General features: G+C 39.1%; 1 protein-coding gene across 1 annotated transcript in view; it reads left to right on the top strand.

Moving 5' to 3' along the window:
- The window catches only part of rfx4 (regulatory factor X, 4), a 39,498-nt gene that overhangs the window by 5,856 nt on the left and 15,950 nt on the right, over positions 1 to 17,692 (top strand). Inside the window, exons 2-7 of the mRNA XM_056282517.1 lie at positions 5,254 to 5,314; positions 11,280 to 11,403; positions 16,046 to 16,107; positions 16,446 to 16,659; positions 17,136 to 17,213; positions 17,406 to 17,569. Of these exons, the coding sequence (XP_056138492.1) occupies positions 5,254 to 5,314; positions 11,280 to 11,403; positions 16,046 to 16,107; positions 16,446 to 16,659; positions 17,136 to 17,213; positions 17,406 to 17,569 (703 nt within the window). The remainder of the gene's footprint in view (positions 1 to 5,253; positions 5,315 to 11,279; positions 11,404 to 16,045; positions 16,108 to 16,445; positions 16,660 to 17,135; positions 17,214 to 17,405; positions 17,570 to 17,692) is intronic.

Genomic DNA, 17,692 nt, shown 5'->3' with positions numbered 1-17,692 from the left:
CTGGGTGTAGGTCCTACACTGTGGACACTTCATGTAGTCTGGGTGTAAGTCCTACCATGTGGACACGTCATGTAGTCTGGGTGTAAGTCCTACACTGTGGACACGTCATGTTGTCTGGGTGTAAGTCCTACACTGTGGACACGTCATGTAGTCTGGGTGTAAGTCCTACACTGTGGACACTTCATGTAGTCTGGGTGTAAGTCCTACACTGTGGACACTTCATGTAGTCTGGGTGTAAGTCCTACCATGAGGACACTTCATGTAGTCTGGGTGTAAGTCCTACACTGTGGACACGTCATGTAGTCTGGGTGTAAGTCCCACACTGTGGACACGTCATGTAGTCTGGGTGTAAGTCCTACACTGTGGACACTTCATGTAGTCTGGGTGTAAGTCCTACACTGTGGACACGTCATGTAGTCTGGGTGTAAGTCCTACACTGTGTACACTTCATGTAGTCTGGGTGTAAGTCCTACCATGAGGACACGTCATGTAGTCTGGGTGTAGGTCCTACACTGTGGACACTTCATGTAGTCTGGGTGTAAGTCCTACCATGTGGACACGTCATGTAGTCTGGTTGTAAGTCCTACACTGTTGACACGTAATTTAGTCTGGGTGTAAGTCCTACACTGTGGACACTTCATGTAGTCTGGGTGTAAGTCCTACACTGTGGACACTTCATGTAGCCTGGGTGTAAGTCCTACCATGTGGACACGTCATGTAGTCTGGTTGTAAGTCCTACACTGTTGACACGTAATTTAGTCTGGGTGTAAGTCCTACACTGTGGACACTTCATGTAGTCTGGGTGTAAGTCCTACACTGTTGACACGTCATGTAGTCTGGGTGTAAGTCCTACACTGTGGACACGTCATGTAGTCTGGGTGTAAGTCCTACACTGTTGACACGTAATTTAGTCTGGGTGTAAGTCCTACACTGTTGACACGTAATTTAGTCTGGGTGTAAGTCCTACACTGTGGACACTTCATGTAGCCTGGGTGTAAGTCCTACACTGTGGACACGTCATGTAGTCTGGGTGTAAGTCCTACACTGTGGACACTTCATGTAGTCTGGGTGTAAGTCCTACACTGTGGACACTTCATGTAGTCTGGGTGTAAGTCCTACGCTGTGGACACTTCATGTAGTCTGGGTGTAAGTCCTACACTGTGGACACTTCATGTAGTCTGGGTGTAAGTCCTACACTGTGGACACTTCATGTAGTCTGGGTGTAAGTCCTACGCTGTGGACACGTCATGTAGTCTGGGTGTAAGTCCTACACTGTGGACACTTCATGTAGTCTGGGTGTAAGTCCTACACTGTGGACACTTCATGTAGTCTGGGTGTAAGTCCTACACTGTGGACACTTCATGTAGTCTGGGTGTAAGTCCTACGCTGTGGACACTTCATGTAGTCTGGGTGTAAGTCCTACACTGTGGACACTTCATGTAGTCTGGGTGTAAGTCCTACACTGTGGACACTTCATGTAGTCTGGGTGTAAGTCCTACACTGTGGACACTTCATGTAGTCTGGGTGTAAGTCCTACGCTGTGGACACTTCATGTAGTCTGGGTGTACGTCACTGGACAGACCATACATGGCTGAGCCAAACACCAATAAAAAAAAAAACACAATTTTTTTCCAAAAAACGTGTTTCTCCCTTGTCAGTCATAACACAGATTATGTTTCTCCCTTGTCAGTCATAACAAATTTTTTCTCCCTTGTCAGTCATAACACAGATGTTTCTCCCTTGTCAGTCATAACACAGATGTTTCTCCCTTGTCAGTCATAACACAGATTATGTTTCTCCCTTGTCAGTTATAAAACAGATTATGTTTCTCCCTTGTCAGTTATAACAGATTATGTTTCTCCCTTGTCAGTCATAACACAGATTATGTTTCTCCCTTGTCAGTCATAACACAGATTATGTTTCTCCCTTGTCACTTATAACAGATTTGTTTCTCCCTTGTCAATTATAACAGATTATGTTTCTCCCATGTCAGTTATAACAGATTATGTTTCTCCCTTGTCAGTTATAACAGATTTGTTTCTCCCTTGTCAGTTATAACACAGATTATGTTTCTCCCTTGTCAGTCATAACACAGATTATGTTTCTCCCTTGTCACTTATAACAGATTTGTTTCTCCCTTGTCAATTATAACAGATTATGTTTCTCCCATGTCAGTTATAACAGATTATGTTTCTCCCTTGTCAGTTATAACAGATTTGTTTCTCCCTTGTCAGTTATAACAGATTATGTTTCTCCCTTGTCAGTTATAACAGATTATGTTTCTCCCTTGTCAGTTATAACAGATTATGTTTCTCCCTTGTCAGTTATAAAACAGATTGTTTCTCCCTTGTCAGTTATAAAACAGATTATGTTTCTCCCTTGTCAGTTATAACAGATTTGTTTCTCCCTTGTCAGTTATAACAGATTATGTTTCTCCCTTGTCAGTTATAACAGATTTGTTTCTCCCTTGTCAGTTATAACAGATTATGTTTCTCCCTTGTCAGTTATAACAGATTATGTTTCTCCCTTTTCAATTATAACAGATTATGTCTCTCCCTTGTCAGTTATAACAGGTTATGTTTCTCCCTGGTCAGTTATAAAACAGATTATGTTTCTCCCTTGTCAATTATAAAACAGATTATGTTTCTCCCTTGTCAGTTATAAAACAGATTATGTTTCTCCCTTGTCAGTTATAAAACAGATTATGTTTCTCCCTTGTCAGTTATAACAGATTATGTTTCTCCCTTGTCAGTTATAACAGATTATGTTTCTCCCTTGTCAGTTATAACAGATTATGTTTCTCCCTTGTCAGTTATAACAGATTATGTTTCTCCCTTGTCAGTTATAACAGATTATGTTTCTCCCTTGTCAGTTATAACAGATTATGTTTGTCCCTTGTCAGTTATAACAGATTATGTTTCTCCCTTGTCAGTTATAAAACAGATTGTTTCTCCCTTGTCAGTTATGAAACAGATATGTTTCTCCCTTGTCAGTTATAACAGATTATGTTTCTCCCTTGTCAGTTATAAAACAGATTATGTTTCTCCCTTGTCAATTATAAAACAGATTATTTTTCTCCCTTGTCAGTTATAAAAGATTATGTTTCCCCCTTGTCAGTTATAAAACATCTTATGTTTCTCCCTTGTCAGTTATAACAGATTATGTTTCTCCCTTGTCAGTTATAAAACAGATTGTTTCTCCCTTGTCAGTTATAACACAGATTATGTTTCTCCCTTGTCAGTTATAACACAGATTATGTTTCTCCCTTGTCAGTTATAAAACAGATTATGTTTCTCCCTTGTCAGTTATAAAACATCTTATGTTTCTCCCTTGTCAGTTATAACAGATTATGTTTCTCCTTTGTCAGTTATAAAACATCTTATGTTTCTCCCTTGTCAGTTATAACAGATTATGTTTCTCCCTTGTCAGTTATAAAACATCTTATGTTTCTCCCTTGTCAGTTATAACAGATTATGTTTCTCCCTTGTCAGTTATAAAACATCTTATGTTTCTCCCTTGTCAGTTATAACAGATTATGTTTCTCCTTTGTCAGTTATAAAACAGATTATGTTTCTCCCTTGTCAGTTATAAAACAGATTATGTTTCTCCCTTGTCAGTTATAACACAGATTATGTTTCTCCCTTGTCAGTTATAAAACAGATTGTTTCTCCCTTGTCAGTCATAACAGATTGTTTCTCCCTTGTCAGTTATAACAGATTATGTTTCTCCCTTGTCAGTCATAACAAATTGTTTCTCCCTTGTCAATTATAACAGATTATGTTTCTCCCTTGTCAGTTATAAAACAGATTGTTTCTCCCTCGTCAGTTATAAAACAGATATGTTTCTCCCTTGTCATTATGTTTCTCCCTTGTCAGTTATAAAACAGATATGTTTCTCCCTTCTCGGTTATAAAACAGATTATGTTTCTCCCTTGTCAGTTATAAAACAGATTATGTTTCTCCCTTGTCAGTTATAAAACAGATTATGTTTCTCCATTGTCAGTTATAAAACAGATTGTTTCTCCCTTGTCAGTTATAAAACATTATGTTTCTCCCTTGTCAGTTATAAAACAGATTATGTTTCTCCCTTGTCAGTTATAACAGGTTATGTTTCTCCCTTGTCAGTTATAAAACAGATTATGTTTCTCCCTTGTCAGTTATAACAGATTATGTTTCTCCCTTGTCAGTTATAAGAGGTTATGTTTCTCCCTTGTCAGTTATAAAACAGATTATGTTTCTCCCTTGTCAGTTATAACAGATTATGTTTCTCCCTTGTCAGTTATAACAGATTATGTTTCTCCTTTGTCAGTTATAAAACAGATTATGTTTCTCCCTTCTCGGTTATAAAACAGATTATGTTTCTCCCTTGTCAGTTATAACAGATTATGTTTCTCCTTTGTCAGTTATAAAACAGATATGTTTCTCCCTTGTCAGTTATAAAACAGATTATGTTTCTCCCTTGTCAGTTATAAAACAGATTATGTTTCTCCATTGTCAGTTATAAAACAGATTGTTTCTCCCTTGTCAGTTATAAAACATTATGTTTCTCCCTTGTCAGTTATAAAACAGATTATGTTTCTCCCTTGTCAGTTATAACAGGTTATGTTTCTCCCTTGTCAGTTATAAAACAGATTATGTTTCTCCCTTGTCAGTTATAACACAGATTATGTTTCTCCCTTGTCAGTTATAACAGATTATGTTTCTCCCTTGTCAGTTATAACAGATTATGTTTCTCCCTTGTCAGTTATAAAACAGATTATGTTTCTCCCTTGTCAGTTATAACAGATTGTGTTTCTCCCTTGTCAGTTATAACAGATTATGTTTCTCCTTTGTCAGTTATAAAACAGATTATGTTTCTCCCTTGTCAGTTATAAAACAGATTATGTTTCTCCCTTGTCAGTTATAAAACAGATTATGTTTCCCCCTTGTCAGTTATAAAACATTGTTTCCCCCTTGTCAGTTATAAAACAGATTGTTTCCCCCTTGTCAATTATAAAACATTATGTTTCTCCCTTGTCAGTTATAAAACAGATATGTTTCTCCCTTGTCAGTTATAACACAGATGTTTCTCCCTTGTCAATTATAAAACAGATTATGTTTCTCCCTTGTCAGTTATAAAACAGATTGTTTCTCCCTTGTCAGTCATAACAGATTGTTTCTCCCTTGTCAGTTATAACACAGATTATGTTTCTCCCTTGTCAATTATAACACAGATTATGACCAATGTGCACGTTTTTCTCTCCGCCTGCCACAGATGAAGAGAAAGAAAACAACAGAGCTTCCAAGCCACATTCAACACCAGCGACTCTCGAGTGGTGAGTCTGCATGTTTTTGCATTTTCGGTGCTTTGTGAGAGTGAGTGTGAAGAGGCGACGGTTGCGGTCTGTGCTCGGGAGGCGTCTTGCTGTACGACAGTTTGTCAGTCACAAAGATTTATTTTCTATATCAAAACCTAACGTACAAAAAAAAAACCAAAACACACAGATTAAAAATTAAAAAAATTAGTTTCAACTTTTGTGTCACGCATTATAGTCAAGTTATTCTAAAGGATAAAATACTTTTGCACATTATTTTATGTGTTTGTGTGATTATTGGTAAATAAAAATGCATTTTCTTTTTTTGAGTTTTGGCACCTTTTTCTGGCATTTAAACATACTTTTTATTTCTCCTGTGGCATATTAACATAGTGTTTATTACTGTTTATTTCTTCTGTTACACTTTAACATAGTGCTTATTACTGTTTATTTCGTCTGTTACACATTAACATAGTGTTTATTTGTTCTGTTACACATTAACATAGTGTTTATTACTGTTTATTTCGTCTGTTACACATTGACATACTGTTTATTTCTTCTGTTACACATTGACATACTGTTTATTTCTTCTGTTACACATTAACATAGTGTTTATTACTGTTTATTTCTTCTGTTACACATTAACATAGTGTTTATTTGTTCTGTTACACATTAACATAGTGTTTATTTATCCTGCTACACATTAACATAGTGTTTATTACTGTTTATTTCTTCTGTTACACATTAACATAGTGTTTATTTGTTCTGTTACACATTAACATAGTGTTTATTACTGTTTATTTCTTCTGTTACACATTGACATACTGTTTATTTCTTCTGTTACACATTAACATAGTGTTTATTACTGTTTATTTATCCTGCTACACATTAACAGTGTTTATTACTGTTTATTTCTGTTTATTTCGTCTGTTACACATTAACATAGTGTTTATTACTGTTTATTTCTTCTGTTACACATTAACTGTTTATTACTGTTTATTTCGTCTGTTACACATTGACATACTGTATTTCTTCTGTTACACATTGACATACTGTTTATTTCATCTGTTACACATTAACATAGTGTTTATTACTGTTTATTTCTTCTGTTACACATTAACATAGTGTTTATTTCTTCTGTTACACATTAACATAGTGTTTATTTCTTCTGTTACACATTAACATAGTGTTTATTACTGTTTATTTCTTCTGTTACACATTGACATACTGTTTATTTCTTCTGTTACACATTAACATAGTGTTTATTACTGTTTATTTATCCTGCTACACATTAACATAGTGTTTATTACTGTTTATTTCTTCTGTTACACATTAACATAGTGTTTATTTGTTCTGTTACACATTAACATAGTGTTTATTACTGTTTATTTCTTCTGTTACACATTGACATACTGTTTATTTCTTCTGTTACACATTAACATAGTGTTTATTACTGTTTATTTATCCTGCTACACATTAACATACTATTTATTTCTTCTGTTACACATTGACATACTGTTTATTTCTTCTGTTACACATTAACATAGTGTTTATTACTGTTTATTTCTTCTGTTACAAATTAACATAGTGTTTATTACTGTTTATTTCTCCTACTACACATTAACATAGAGTTTATTACGATTTCTTCTGTTACACATTGACATAGTGTTTATTTCTTCTGTTACACATTAACATAGTGTTTATTACTGTTTATTTCTTCTGCTACACATTAACATAGTGTTTATTACTGTTTATTTTTTCTGTTACACATTAACATAGTGTTTATTTCTTCTGCTGCATGTTAACATAGTGTTTATTACTGTTTATTTCTTTTGTTAGACATTAACATAGTGTTTATTTCTTCTGTTACACATTAACATAGTGTTTATTGCTGTTTATTTCTTCTGCTACACATTAACATAGTGTTTATTACTGTTTATTTCTTCTGCTACACATTAACATAGTGTTTATTACTGTTTATTTTTTCTGTTACACATTAACATAGTGTTTATTTCTTCTGCTGCATGTTAACATAGTGTTTATTACTGTTTATTTCTTTTGTTAGACATTAACATAGTGTTTATTTCTTCTGTTACACATTAACATAGTGTTTATTACTGTTTTTTTCTTCTGCTACACATTAACATGCTGTTTATTTCTTCTGTTACACATTAACAGTCTTTATTACTGTTTATTTCTTCTGCTACACATTAACAGTGTTTATTTCTTCTGCTACACTTTAACATAGTGTTTATTACTGTTTATTTCTTCTGTTACACATTAACATAGTGTTTATTACTGTTTATTCTGCTACACATTAAGATAGTGTTTATTACTGTTTATATCTTCTGCTACACATTAACATAGTGTTTGTTACTGTTTATTTCTTCTGTTACACATGAACATAGTGTTTATTTCTTCTGTTACAAATTAACAGTGTTTATTACTGTTTATTTCTTCTGCTAAACATTAACATAGTGTTTATTACTGTTTATTTCTTCTTCTACACATTAGCATAGTGTTTATTGCTGTCTATTTCTTCTGTTACACATTGACATAGTGTTTATTTCTTCTGTTACACATTAACATAGTGTTTATTACTGTTTATTCCGCTACACATTAACATAGTGTTTATTACTGTTTATTTCTTCTGCTACACATTAACAGTGTTTATTACTGTTTATTTCTTCTGTTACACATTAACAGTGTTTGTTACTGTTTATTTCTTCTGTTACACATTAACATAGTGTTTGTTACTGTTTGTTTCTTCTGCTACACATTAACATAGTGTTTATTACTGTTTATTTCTTCTGCTGCACGTTAACATAGTGTTTATTTCTTCTGTTACACATTAACATAGTGTTTATTTGTTCTGTTACACATTAACATAGTGTTTATTACTGTTTATTTCTTCTGTTACACATTGACATACTGTTTATTTCTTCTGTTACACATTGACATACTGTTTATTTCTTCTGTTACACATTGACATAGTGTTTATTTCTTCTGTTACACATTAACATAGTGTTTATTACTGTTTATTTCTTCTGTTACACATTAACATAGTGTTTATTTGTTCTGTTACACATTAACATAGTGTTTATTACTGTTTATTTCGTCTGTTACACATTGACATACTGTTTATTTCTTCTGTTACACATTAACATATTGTTTATTACTGTTTATTTCTTCTGTTACACATTAACATAGTGTTTATTACTGTTTATTTCGTCTGTTACACATTGACATACTGTTTATTTCTTCTGTTACACATTGACATACTGTTTATTTCTTCTGTTACACATTAACATAGTGTTTATTACTGTTTATTTCTTCTGTTACACATTTACATGGTGTTTCACTGTTTATTTCTTCTGCTACACATTAACATACTGTTTATTTCTTCTGTTACTCATTAACATAGTGTTTATTACTTTTTATTTCTTCTGCTGCACATTAACATAGTGTTTATTTCTGTTTATTTCTTCTGTTACACATTAACATAGTGTTTATTTCTTCTGTTACACATTAACATAGTGTTAATTTCTGTTTATTTCTTCTGTTACACATTAACACTGTTTGTTATTTTTTATTTCTTCCGTTACACATTAACATACTGTTTATTTCTTCTGTTACACATTAACACTGTTTATTATTTTTTATTTCTTCTGTTACACATTAACATACTGTTTATTTCTTCTGTTACACATTAACAGAGTGTTTGTTATTGTTTATTTCTTCTGCTACACATTAACATAGTGTTTGTTACTGTTTATTTCTTCTGCTACACATTAACATAGTGTTTGTTATTGTTTTTCTTCTGCTACACATTAACATAGTGTTTGTTACTGTTTATTTCTTCTGCTACACATTAACATAGTGTTTGTTACTGTTTATTTCTTCTGCTACACATTAACATAGTGTTTGTTATTGTTTATTTCTTCTGTTACACATTAACATGGTGTTTATTACTGTTTATTTCTTCTGTTACACATTAACATGGTGTTTCACTGTTTATTTCTTCTTCTACACATTAACATACTGTTTATTTCTTCTATTACACATTAACATAGTGTTTATTACTGTTTATTTCTTCTGCTACACATTAACATAGTGTTTATTTCTTCTGTTACTCATTAACATAGTGTTTATTACTGTTTATTTCTTCTGCTGCACATTAACAGAGTGTTTATTTCTTCTGTTACACATTAACATGGTGTTTCACTGTTTATTTCTTCTGCTGCATATTAACAGAGTGTTTATTCCTTCTGTTACACATTAACATAGTGTTTATTACTGTTTGTTTCTTCTGTTACACATTAACATAGTGTTTATTACTGTTTATTTCTTCTGTTACACATTAACATAGTGTTCATTACTGTTTATTTCTTCTGTTACACATTAACATAGTGTTTATTACTGTTTATTTCTTCTGTTACACATTAACATAGTGTTTATTTCTGTTTATTTCTTCTGTTACACATTAACACAGTGTTCATTACTGTTTATTTCTTCTTTTACACATTAACAGTGTTTATTACTTTTTATTTCTTCTGTTACACATTAACATAGTGTTTATTTCTTCTGTTACACATTAACATAGTGTTTATTACTGTTTATTTCTTCTGCTACACATTAACATAGTGTTTATTACTGTTTATTTCTTCTGTTACACATGTACATGGTGTTTATTTCTTCTGTTACTCATTAACATATTGTTTATTACTGTTTATTTCTTCTGCTACACATTAACATACTGTTTATTTCTTCTGCTACACATTAACATAGTGTTTATTACTGATTATTTCTTCTGTTACACATTAAGAATGAATTCCCACATGACAAATGATCAGAAAGCTGCTGCAGCTGGATTGTTAGCATCATATTTATCGGCTACACCGGTAAAAATGTACTTTTTATATTGAATATGACAATATGTGACCATTGAAAAATATTTTCCAGTTATAATCATGTTAATTTGATTTGATTGGAAATGCTAGAGAATAAAACAGTCAAGTGACAGTCAAATAAGACAACTTCTCAATGACTCTACATACAAATGGACTTACAAGTCACAAAAAACAGATTTATATATATATATATATATATATTACAATACATAAGTCATTTAGCCGACGCTTTTATCTATATCTATATATACACACACACATATAGATATCTAGATATATAGATATATATATATTTATTGTCTGCCTCAACATACAGTATCCCTGTACGTTTCGAGTAATATTCAGAACCACTTGGACCTTATAGGATTTATACACACACATATTTATGTGTTTTTAAATATAAGAAAAGTATCTTTACTTGTTGGCCCTCTTATGACCTGTGTTCATACACATCATTGATGAATTGGATAAAAGACCATACTTTACAGTTAAAACTGTAATAAATTGTTCTGAATCATGGCCTGCTAATTACACATTTTATTGATAATCTTAGTATGAAATATGTTTATTTTATTTTTAACAGTACAACATAAAATGGAAAGCAACGAGTGTTGCTGCATTCAGATTGATGCTGTTCTGATCTGTCCAGACGTCTTCCTGTCTGCAGACATCATCATGACTTGACAGATATGTTTTGTAAAAGCAGGCTCGTGTCAGGAGACACACTCAGATGTCCCTTTCAGGTCCTGATCCATTATTTGTGCTGTATCATGAGACCAAATACACGCCTCTCAAAATAAGTGACTTGCATCCTTCAGCTCACATGCATGTGTCCTGCTCGCACATTCCCCTGGGTTATAGCAGTACCTCATCACCCAGGTTACTATGCATTTGGGAATAAGGGAACATTAATTCTGCCGGGAATTTCATCAAGTCATAAATCCTGTTAGTTAAGTCCTGGATTCAGTAACGACACACTACATTTCATCTGTTGTGTAATCATAGTATTTCATAAGCCAGTGTTGTTTCTTGTGTTGGTAAGTGCGGACACTGACAAAGCTCATTGTAACTTACAGGCTGGAAGAAAATTATGAGATCGCTGAAGGTGTGTGCATTCCCCGAAGTGCCCTCTACATGCACTACCTGGACTTCTGTGAAAAGCAGGACTCCCAGCCTGTGAACGCCGCCAGCTTTGGAAAGGTACAATTCAGTCAAAGAGCCACGTTTTTAAATGTGTGGCACGGCATGATGGCTGCAAGCGTGAGTCGATTCCCGTCTTCAGCATGGTGGAATATAAGGAATGAGCGTCTCCGCCAGTGGTCCTTCCTGGTTTTATAGCAGTCATATGGAAGTCTGCATTTGGCGTGTGTTATGACGATATCTGCAAATCATTTTGTCCTAATTCACCTCCCCAAAGTTTTGACCCAAAGCTGCTTTTAACTTCTGATGGGTCAGCAAACCCCCCCCAAGGAAAAAAAAGAGAAAAGATCATCATGTTTATTTAACAATCCTGGTTTAGCTCTGCAGCATTAGAGTTCCTCCGTTATGCCGTAGCACTTCCACATCTGGTCAGATGCAGGGAAGAGCCAAGAACAATGACGCACCTCTGAGGAGAGTGACGCCTGACAAAATGAAATGAATTTTTTGGGGTTTCTGGGGTTACTTAACCTACATTAACACACAGCACTTATAGTTAAACACCAGTGAGTGGTCAGAGCAAAATGGCTGCAGAGTATCCCAGCAGTAGAAACAGTATCCCAGCAAGTAGAAACAGAGTATCCCAGCAGTAGAAACAGTATTCCAGCAGTAGAAACAGAGTATCCCAGCAGTAGAAACAGAGTATCCCAGCAAGTAGAAACAGAGTATCCCAGCAAGTAAAAACAGAGTATTCCAGCAGTAGAAACAGAGTATCCCAGCAGTAGAAACAGTATTCCAGCAGTAGAAACAGAGTATCCCAGCAAGTAGAAACAGAGTATTCCAGCAGTAGAAACAGAGTATCCCAGCAGTAGAAACAGTATTCCAGCAGTAGAAACAGAGTATCCCAGCAGTAGAAACAGTATTCCAGCAGTAGAAACAGAGTATCCCAGCAAGTAAAAACAGAGTATTCCAGCAGTAGAAACAGAGTATCCCGGCAGTAGAAACAGTATTCCAGCAGTAGAAACAGAGTATCCCAGCAAGTAGAAACAGAGTATTCCAGCAGTAGAAACAGGTGGCAAACAATATTTTTAACGCAGTGACTCCTGTCCCATGTGGTGACACTGAGCCACACGGAAAATTTTAAATGAACACACACACACACACACACACACACACACACACATATATATATTTATATATATATATATTTATTTATTTATTTATTTATTGACAGCTAATGTTTGCTTATGGCATGAAACAGGCTTGGGCTGTCTCATAAAGAATTTACTTGATTCACTGTCACTGGATTATTTTGCTCCTTAACATTGAGTGTTTCTTTTAACAAAGTTTTATATTTTATACATATATATATATATATATATATATATATATATATATATATATATATGTTGTCCCTTTTCATGAGGCAAACAATCAATCAGCCTCAGTCATCAAACATGTGGTGCGTTGCTCCGTTTTGGCAGTGGGTTTGTGCCGGAGTTAATGGAATATCAGCCCGAGTTCAGCGAGAGCCGGAGCTCTGCGCTTACTTTCTTATGGAAAATAAAATAAATAACTACAGCAGCAGCAAAAAAACTGAACTGATAATCTAGAGCTAAAGGAGATGTGCTCTCCTCTGTTCCCACAACCCCAAGAAGTTCCTCAATCTACCTCCCCCCTCCAATACCCGGGACCCTGGCCCCAACCCCCAACTCAGCCCACCCCGTCCCCATCTCCATCCCCTCCAGAGCTCCTGTCGGAAGATATTGAAAAAGAGAAGGGGCCTGGATTAATGTGTAATTAAAGGAAATTTGGAAGGGTGTGATGTTGCGGAATGTTAGATCACTGGCTGGAGCAGTGTGGGGTGTCCTTTAGGAAGGCTTCATTGATTCAGGACAAAAAAATGAGAGAGGGCCTGGGCTGCCTCCCTGTCTGCTCATTTATCAAGCGGGGCCTGACAGAAACTTCACAGCTTGGCCTCTTTTTTCATCCCACACAATGGAGAGCGACACTGTTTGCTAAAGTTTCTGCACCGGGAGTTGGACCAAGGAGCCAATCTCTCAGACAAAAAAAAAGAGAGGAAAGGAAGGAGGAGTGAGCAAGAAAGAGAGAAAGCAAGATGTGTGGGGGGGTGTGGGGGGTGTAGGGGAGGAGATTGTGGAGATATTTGTGATATGGAGGGAAAGGAACATGAAGGAGGACAGTAATACCCCTGGACTCGTTGTAAAAGGGTGGCTGCCAAAGTTTTTGTCTTGTTCAAACAATCTTTTTGCCCCTCTGTAGGGTTGAGAGGTTATTGAAGTTTTTGCTCCTCCGTGGGGCTGAGAGGTTTTGCCCCTCCGTGGGGCTGAGAGGTCATAGAAGTTTTGCCCCTCCGTGGGGCTGAGAGGTCATAAAAGTTTTGCCCCTTCGTGGGGCTGAGAGGTCATAGAAGTTTTGCCCCTCCGTGGGGCTGAGAGGTTATAGAATTTTTTGCCCCTCCATGGGGCTGAGAGGTCATAGAAGTTTTGCCCCTCCGTGGGGCAGAGAGGTTATTGAAGTTTTGCCCCTACGTGGGGCTGAGAGGTTATAGATTTTTTTGCCCCTCCGTGGGGCTGAGAGGTTTTGCCCCTCCGTGGGGCTGAGAGGTCATAGAAGTTTTGCCCCTCTGTGGGGCTGAGAGGTTATAGAATCTTTTGCCCCTCCATGGGGCTGAGAGGTCATAGAAGTTTTGCCCCTCCGTGGGGCAGAGAGGTCATAGAAGTTTTGCCCCTCCGTGGGGCTGAGAGGTTATAGAATTTTTTGCCCCTCCATGGGGCTGAGAGGTCATAGAAGTTTTGCCCCTCTGTGGGGCTGGGAGGTTATAGAAGTTTTGCCTCGCCGTGGGGCTGAGAGGTTATAGAATTTTTTGCCCCTCCATGGGGCTGAGAGGTCATAGAAGTTTTGCCCCTCTGTGGGGCTGAGAGGTTATTGAAGTTTTGCCTCGCCGTGGGGCTGGGAGGTTATAGAATTTTTTGCTCCTCCATGGGGCTGAGAGGTCATAGAAGTTTTAGCCCCTCCGTGGGGCTGGGAGGTTATAGAATTTTTTGCCCCTCCGTGGGGCTGGGTGGTTATAGAATTTTTTGCCCCTCCGTGGGGCTGAGAGGTTATTGACATTTTGCTCCTCCGTGGGGCTGAGAGGTTATTGAAGTTTTGCCCCTCCGTGGGGCTGAGAGGTTATTGAAGTTTTGCCCCTCCGTGGAGCTGAGAGGTCATAGAAGTTTTGCCCCTCCGTGGGGCTGAGAGGTTATAGAATTTTTTGCCCCTCCATGGGGCTGAGAGGTCATAGAAGTTTTGCCCCTCTGTGGGGCTGGGAGGTTATAGAAGTTTTGCCTCGCCGTGGGGCTGAGAGGTTATAGAATTTTTTGCCCCTCCATGGGGCTGAGAGGTCATAGAAGTTTTGCCCCTCTGTGGGGCTGAGAGGTTATTGAAGTTTTGCCCCTCCGTGGAGCTGAGAGGTCATAGAAGTTTTGCCCCTCCGTGGAGCTGAGAGGTCATTGAAGTTTTGCCCCTTCATGGGGTTTGGAGGTCATTGAGGTTTTGCCCCTCCGTGGGGCTGAGATGTTTTGCCCCTCCATGGGGCTGAGAGGTCATAGAAGTTTTGCCCCTCCGTGGAGCTGAGAGGTTATTGAAGTTTTGCCCCTCCGTGGGGCTTGGAGGTTTTAGAAGTTTTGCCCCTCCGTGGGGCTTGGAGGTTTTAGAAGTTTTGCCCCTCCGTGGGGCTGAGAGGTTATTGAAGTTTTTGCCCCTCCGTGGGGCTGAGAGGTTATTGAAGTTTTTGCCCCTCCGTGGGGCTTGGAGGTTTTAGAAGTTTTGCCCCTCCGTGGGGCTGAGAGGTCATAGAAGTTTTGCCCCTCCGTGGGGCTGAGAGGTCATAGAAGTTTTGCCCCTCCGTGGGGCTGAGAGGTCATAGAGGTTCTGCCCCTCCGTGGGGCTGAGAGGTTCTGCCCCTCCGTGGGGCTTGGAGGTTATAGAAGTTTTGCCCCTCCGTGGGACTGGGAGGTTCTGCCCCTCCGTGGGGCTTGGAGGTTATAGAAGTTTTGCCCCTCCGTGGGGCTTGGAGGTCATAGAAGTTTTGCCCCTCCGTGGGGCTGAGAGGTTCTGCCCCTCCGTGGGGCTTGGAGGTTATAGAAGTTCTGCCCCTCCGTGGGGCCGAGAGGTGATAGAGGTTCTGCCCCTCCGTGTGGCCGAGAGGTGATAGAGGTTCTGCCCCTCCGTGGGGCTGAGAGGTTCTGCCCCTCCGTGGGGCTTGGAGGTTATAGAAGTTTTGCCCCTCCATCGGGGTTGGGAGGTTTTGCCCCTCTGTGGGACTGGGAGGTCATTGGAGCTTCAGGTTGCTCTCCTGATGGAGGTTCTTGCACACCGTCAGGGGAAGTGGAGATGCTGGACTTTCTCCTGCCAGCTGCGTGTGGTGTTTATGAGGGATTCGAGGTTACGAGTAAACGAACATCTTGAACTCTAACGTGTCTTAAATCCCAGTGGGAGGAGCAAGAGCTGACGGGGGGTCCATATGATACAAACGTGTGGTTTGTGTTTTAGCGTCTCGTGTTCTCTGTTCATTAGTGTTTTTGTCCCTTGTAACATGAAATAACCGAGGGAGGATAGTTGGGATGTGCTTTTCTTTAAAGAGAGACTAATCATCTGTGCTCACCAGCCTACCCACCATCTGCTCTCTTCAACTGAACAGATTATCCGACAGCAGTTTCCACAGCTGACCACCAGGAGGCTGGGGACCAGGGGCCAGTCGAAGTAAGTTTCTGCTCGTTTCCTCCAAGTAAAGCAGCCATCGGCGTCCATCGCTGATGAAACCCCGCACGCTGTGTTGTCCTCACTTAAGCGTCGGTGACGTTGGCTAAGAGCGCTAAGCAAACGTTTAGATGGCGACGAGTTTGTGTTTGTCAGCTAACGGCGCCACAGAAAGGAGGCGGGGGCGTGTCCCTTCCTCCGCACTGACACAAAGTCTGGTGTGTCTGAAATGTCTTTCACCTTCCCCCCACGCCGTAGTGTGTTTGTGTTGTGTTTGATTGGCAAACACAGTATTTATGCTCCTCTCCCCCCCCCCCTCCTCTCCCCCCCCCTCTCCTCAGGTACCACTACTACGGCATTGCAGTGAAGGAGAGTTCTCAGTATTATGATGTGATGTACTCCAAAAAGGGGGCGGCGTGGGTGAACGAGACGGGGAAGAAAGAGGTCACGAAGCAGACGGTGGCGTACTCACCACGCTCCAAGCTAGGAACGCTCCTGCCAGACTTCCCAAATGTCAAAGACCTAAATTTGCCCACCAGCCTGCCAGAAGAGAGGGTAAACAGGACTTTTAAAAGTCCATCTGCATTAGCCCCCCGCCCTCCCCTCCTCCTCCTCCTCCTCCTCCTCTTCCCGTCATCTCACCATCTCTGTGCCCCCTCTGGCTCCAGCCTTTCATCTGTCCCGGGACCTTGACTGGGTTTGGGTTTAGAGAAGGTCCTTGAGGATTTATGTGTTGGCTCCTCACTAACTCTTAATCTTTTGGGGAGATAATAAGATCTGGCTGTGGACAAAGGACAGGCACTAGCTGTCCACCTTTAAAAGGGGGGCCGTGATTATAAAGGGCTTGTGTGTTGCTGATGTGTAAAGCTTGTTTTACATAACACGGCTCGGGCCCAGACCTGGGGCAGGTATTTATTGGTGCACATGCTTTGTTCAGAATTTATTTTCTTGTTTTGCATCTCTCCTTTTACTGCCCTGAACAGAAAAAAGCTGTTGTGTTTGTGGGTTTAATTCTCTGTTGTTTTCCACAGGTGTCGACCTTTATCATGATGTACAGAACGCACTGTCAGAGGATACTGGACACGGTCATCCGCGCCAACTTCGATGAGGCAAGTTTCTTTTTAGCCCTTTACAGCCTTCAAATTCTTTTTTCCTTCCCAGTTTCATCCCTTTGGGTTTGAAACACGCTAAAGCCCCCGTCTGTTTTACAAACACGTTTCCCTGTGTGTCGTCTGTTGCTAAATGGGCCGATCTTCCTCCCTGCACAACGTTAAATCCCATCGTGTGTACGGTACGTCCAGGTCCAAAGCTTCCTGCTGCACTTCTGGCAGGGCATGCCGCCCCACATGCTGCCTGTCCTCAGCTCTTCCACCGTGGTCAACATCGTAGGCGTGTGTGACTGCATCCTCTACAAGGCCATCTCTGGCGTCCTGATGCCCACGGTGCTGCAAGCGCTGCCTGACAGGTGGGTGGGCGCCGCTCACCACACGCCATGGGAACGGCGCCGCACAGCCATCATCCCCCTCCATCGTGTTCCGCTCTCTGACAGCGCCGACAACGGGGGCGCGGCTTTTGTTGCTTTGACTGT

Source organism: Lampris incognitus, chromosome 6 (genome assembly GCF_029633865.1).
Source record: "Lampris incognitus isolate fLamInc1 chromosome 6, fLamInc1.hap2, whole genome shotgun sequence".
In the NCBI taxonomy this organism is placed as follows: domain Eukaryota; kingdom Metazoa; phylum Chordata; class Actinopteri; order Lampriformes; family Lampridae; genus Lampris; species Lampris incognitus.
This window is presented reverse-complemented; position numbering and strand designations above follow the sequence as displayed.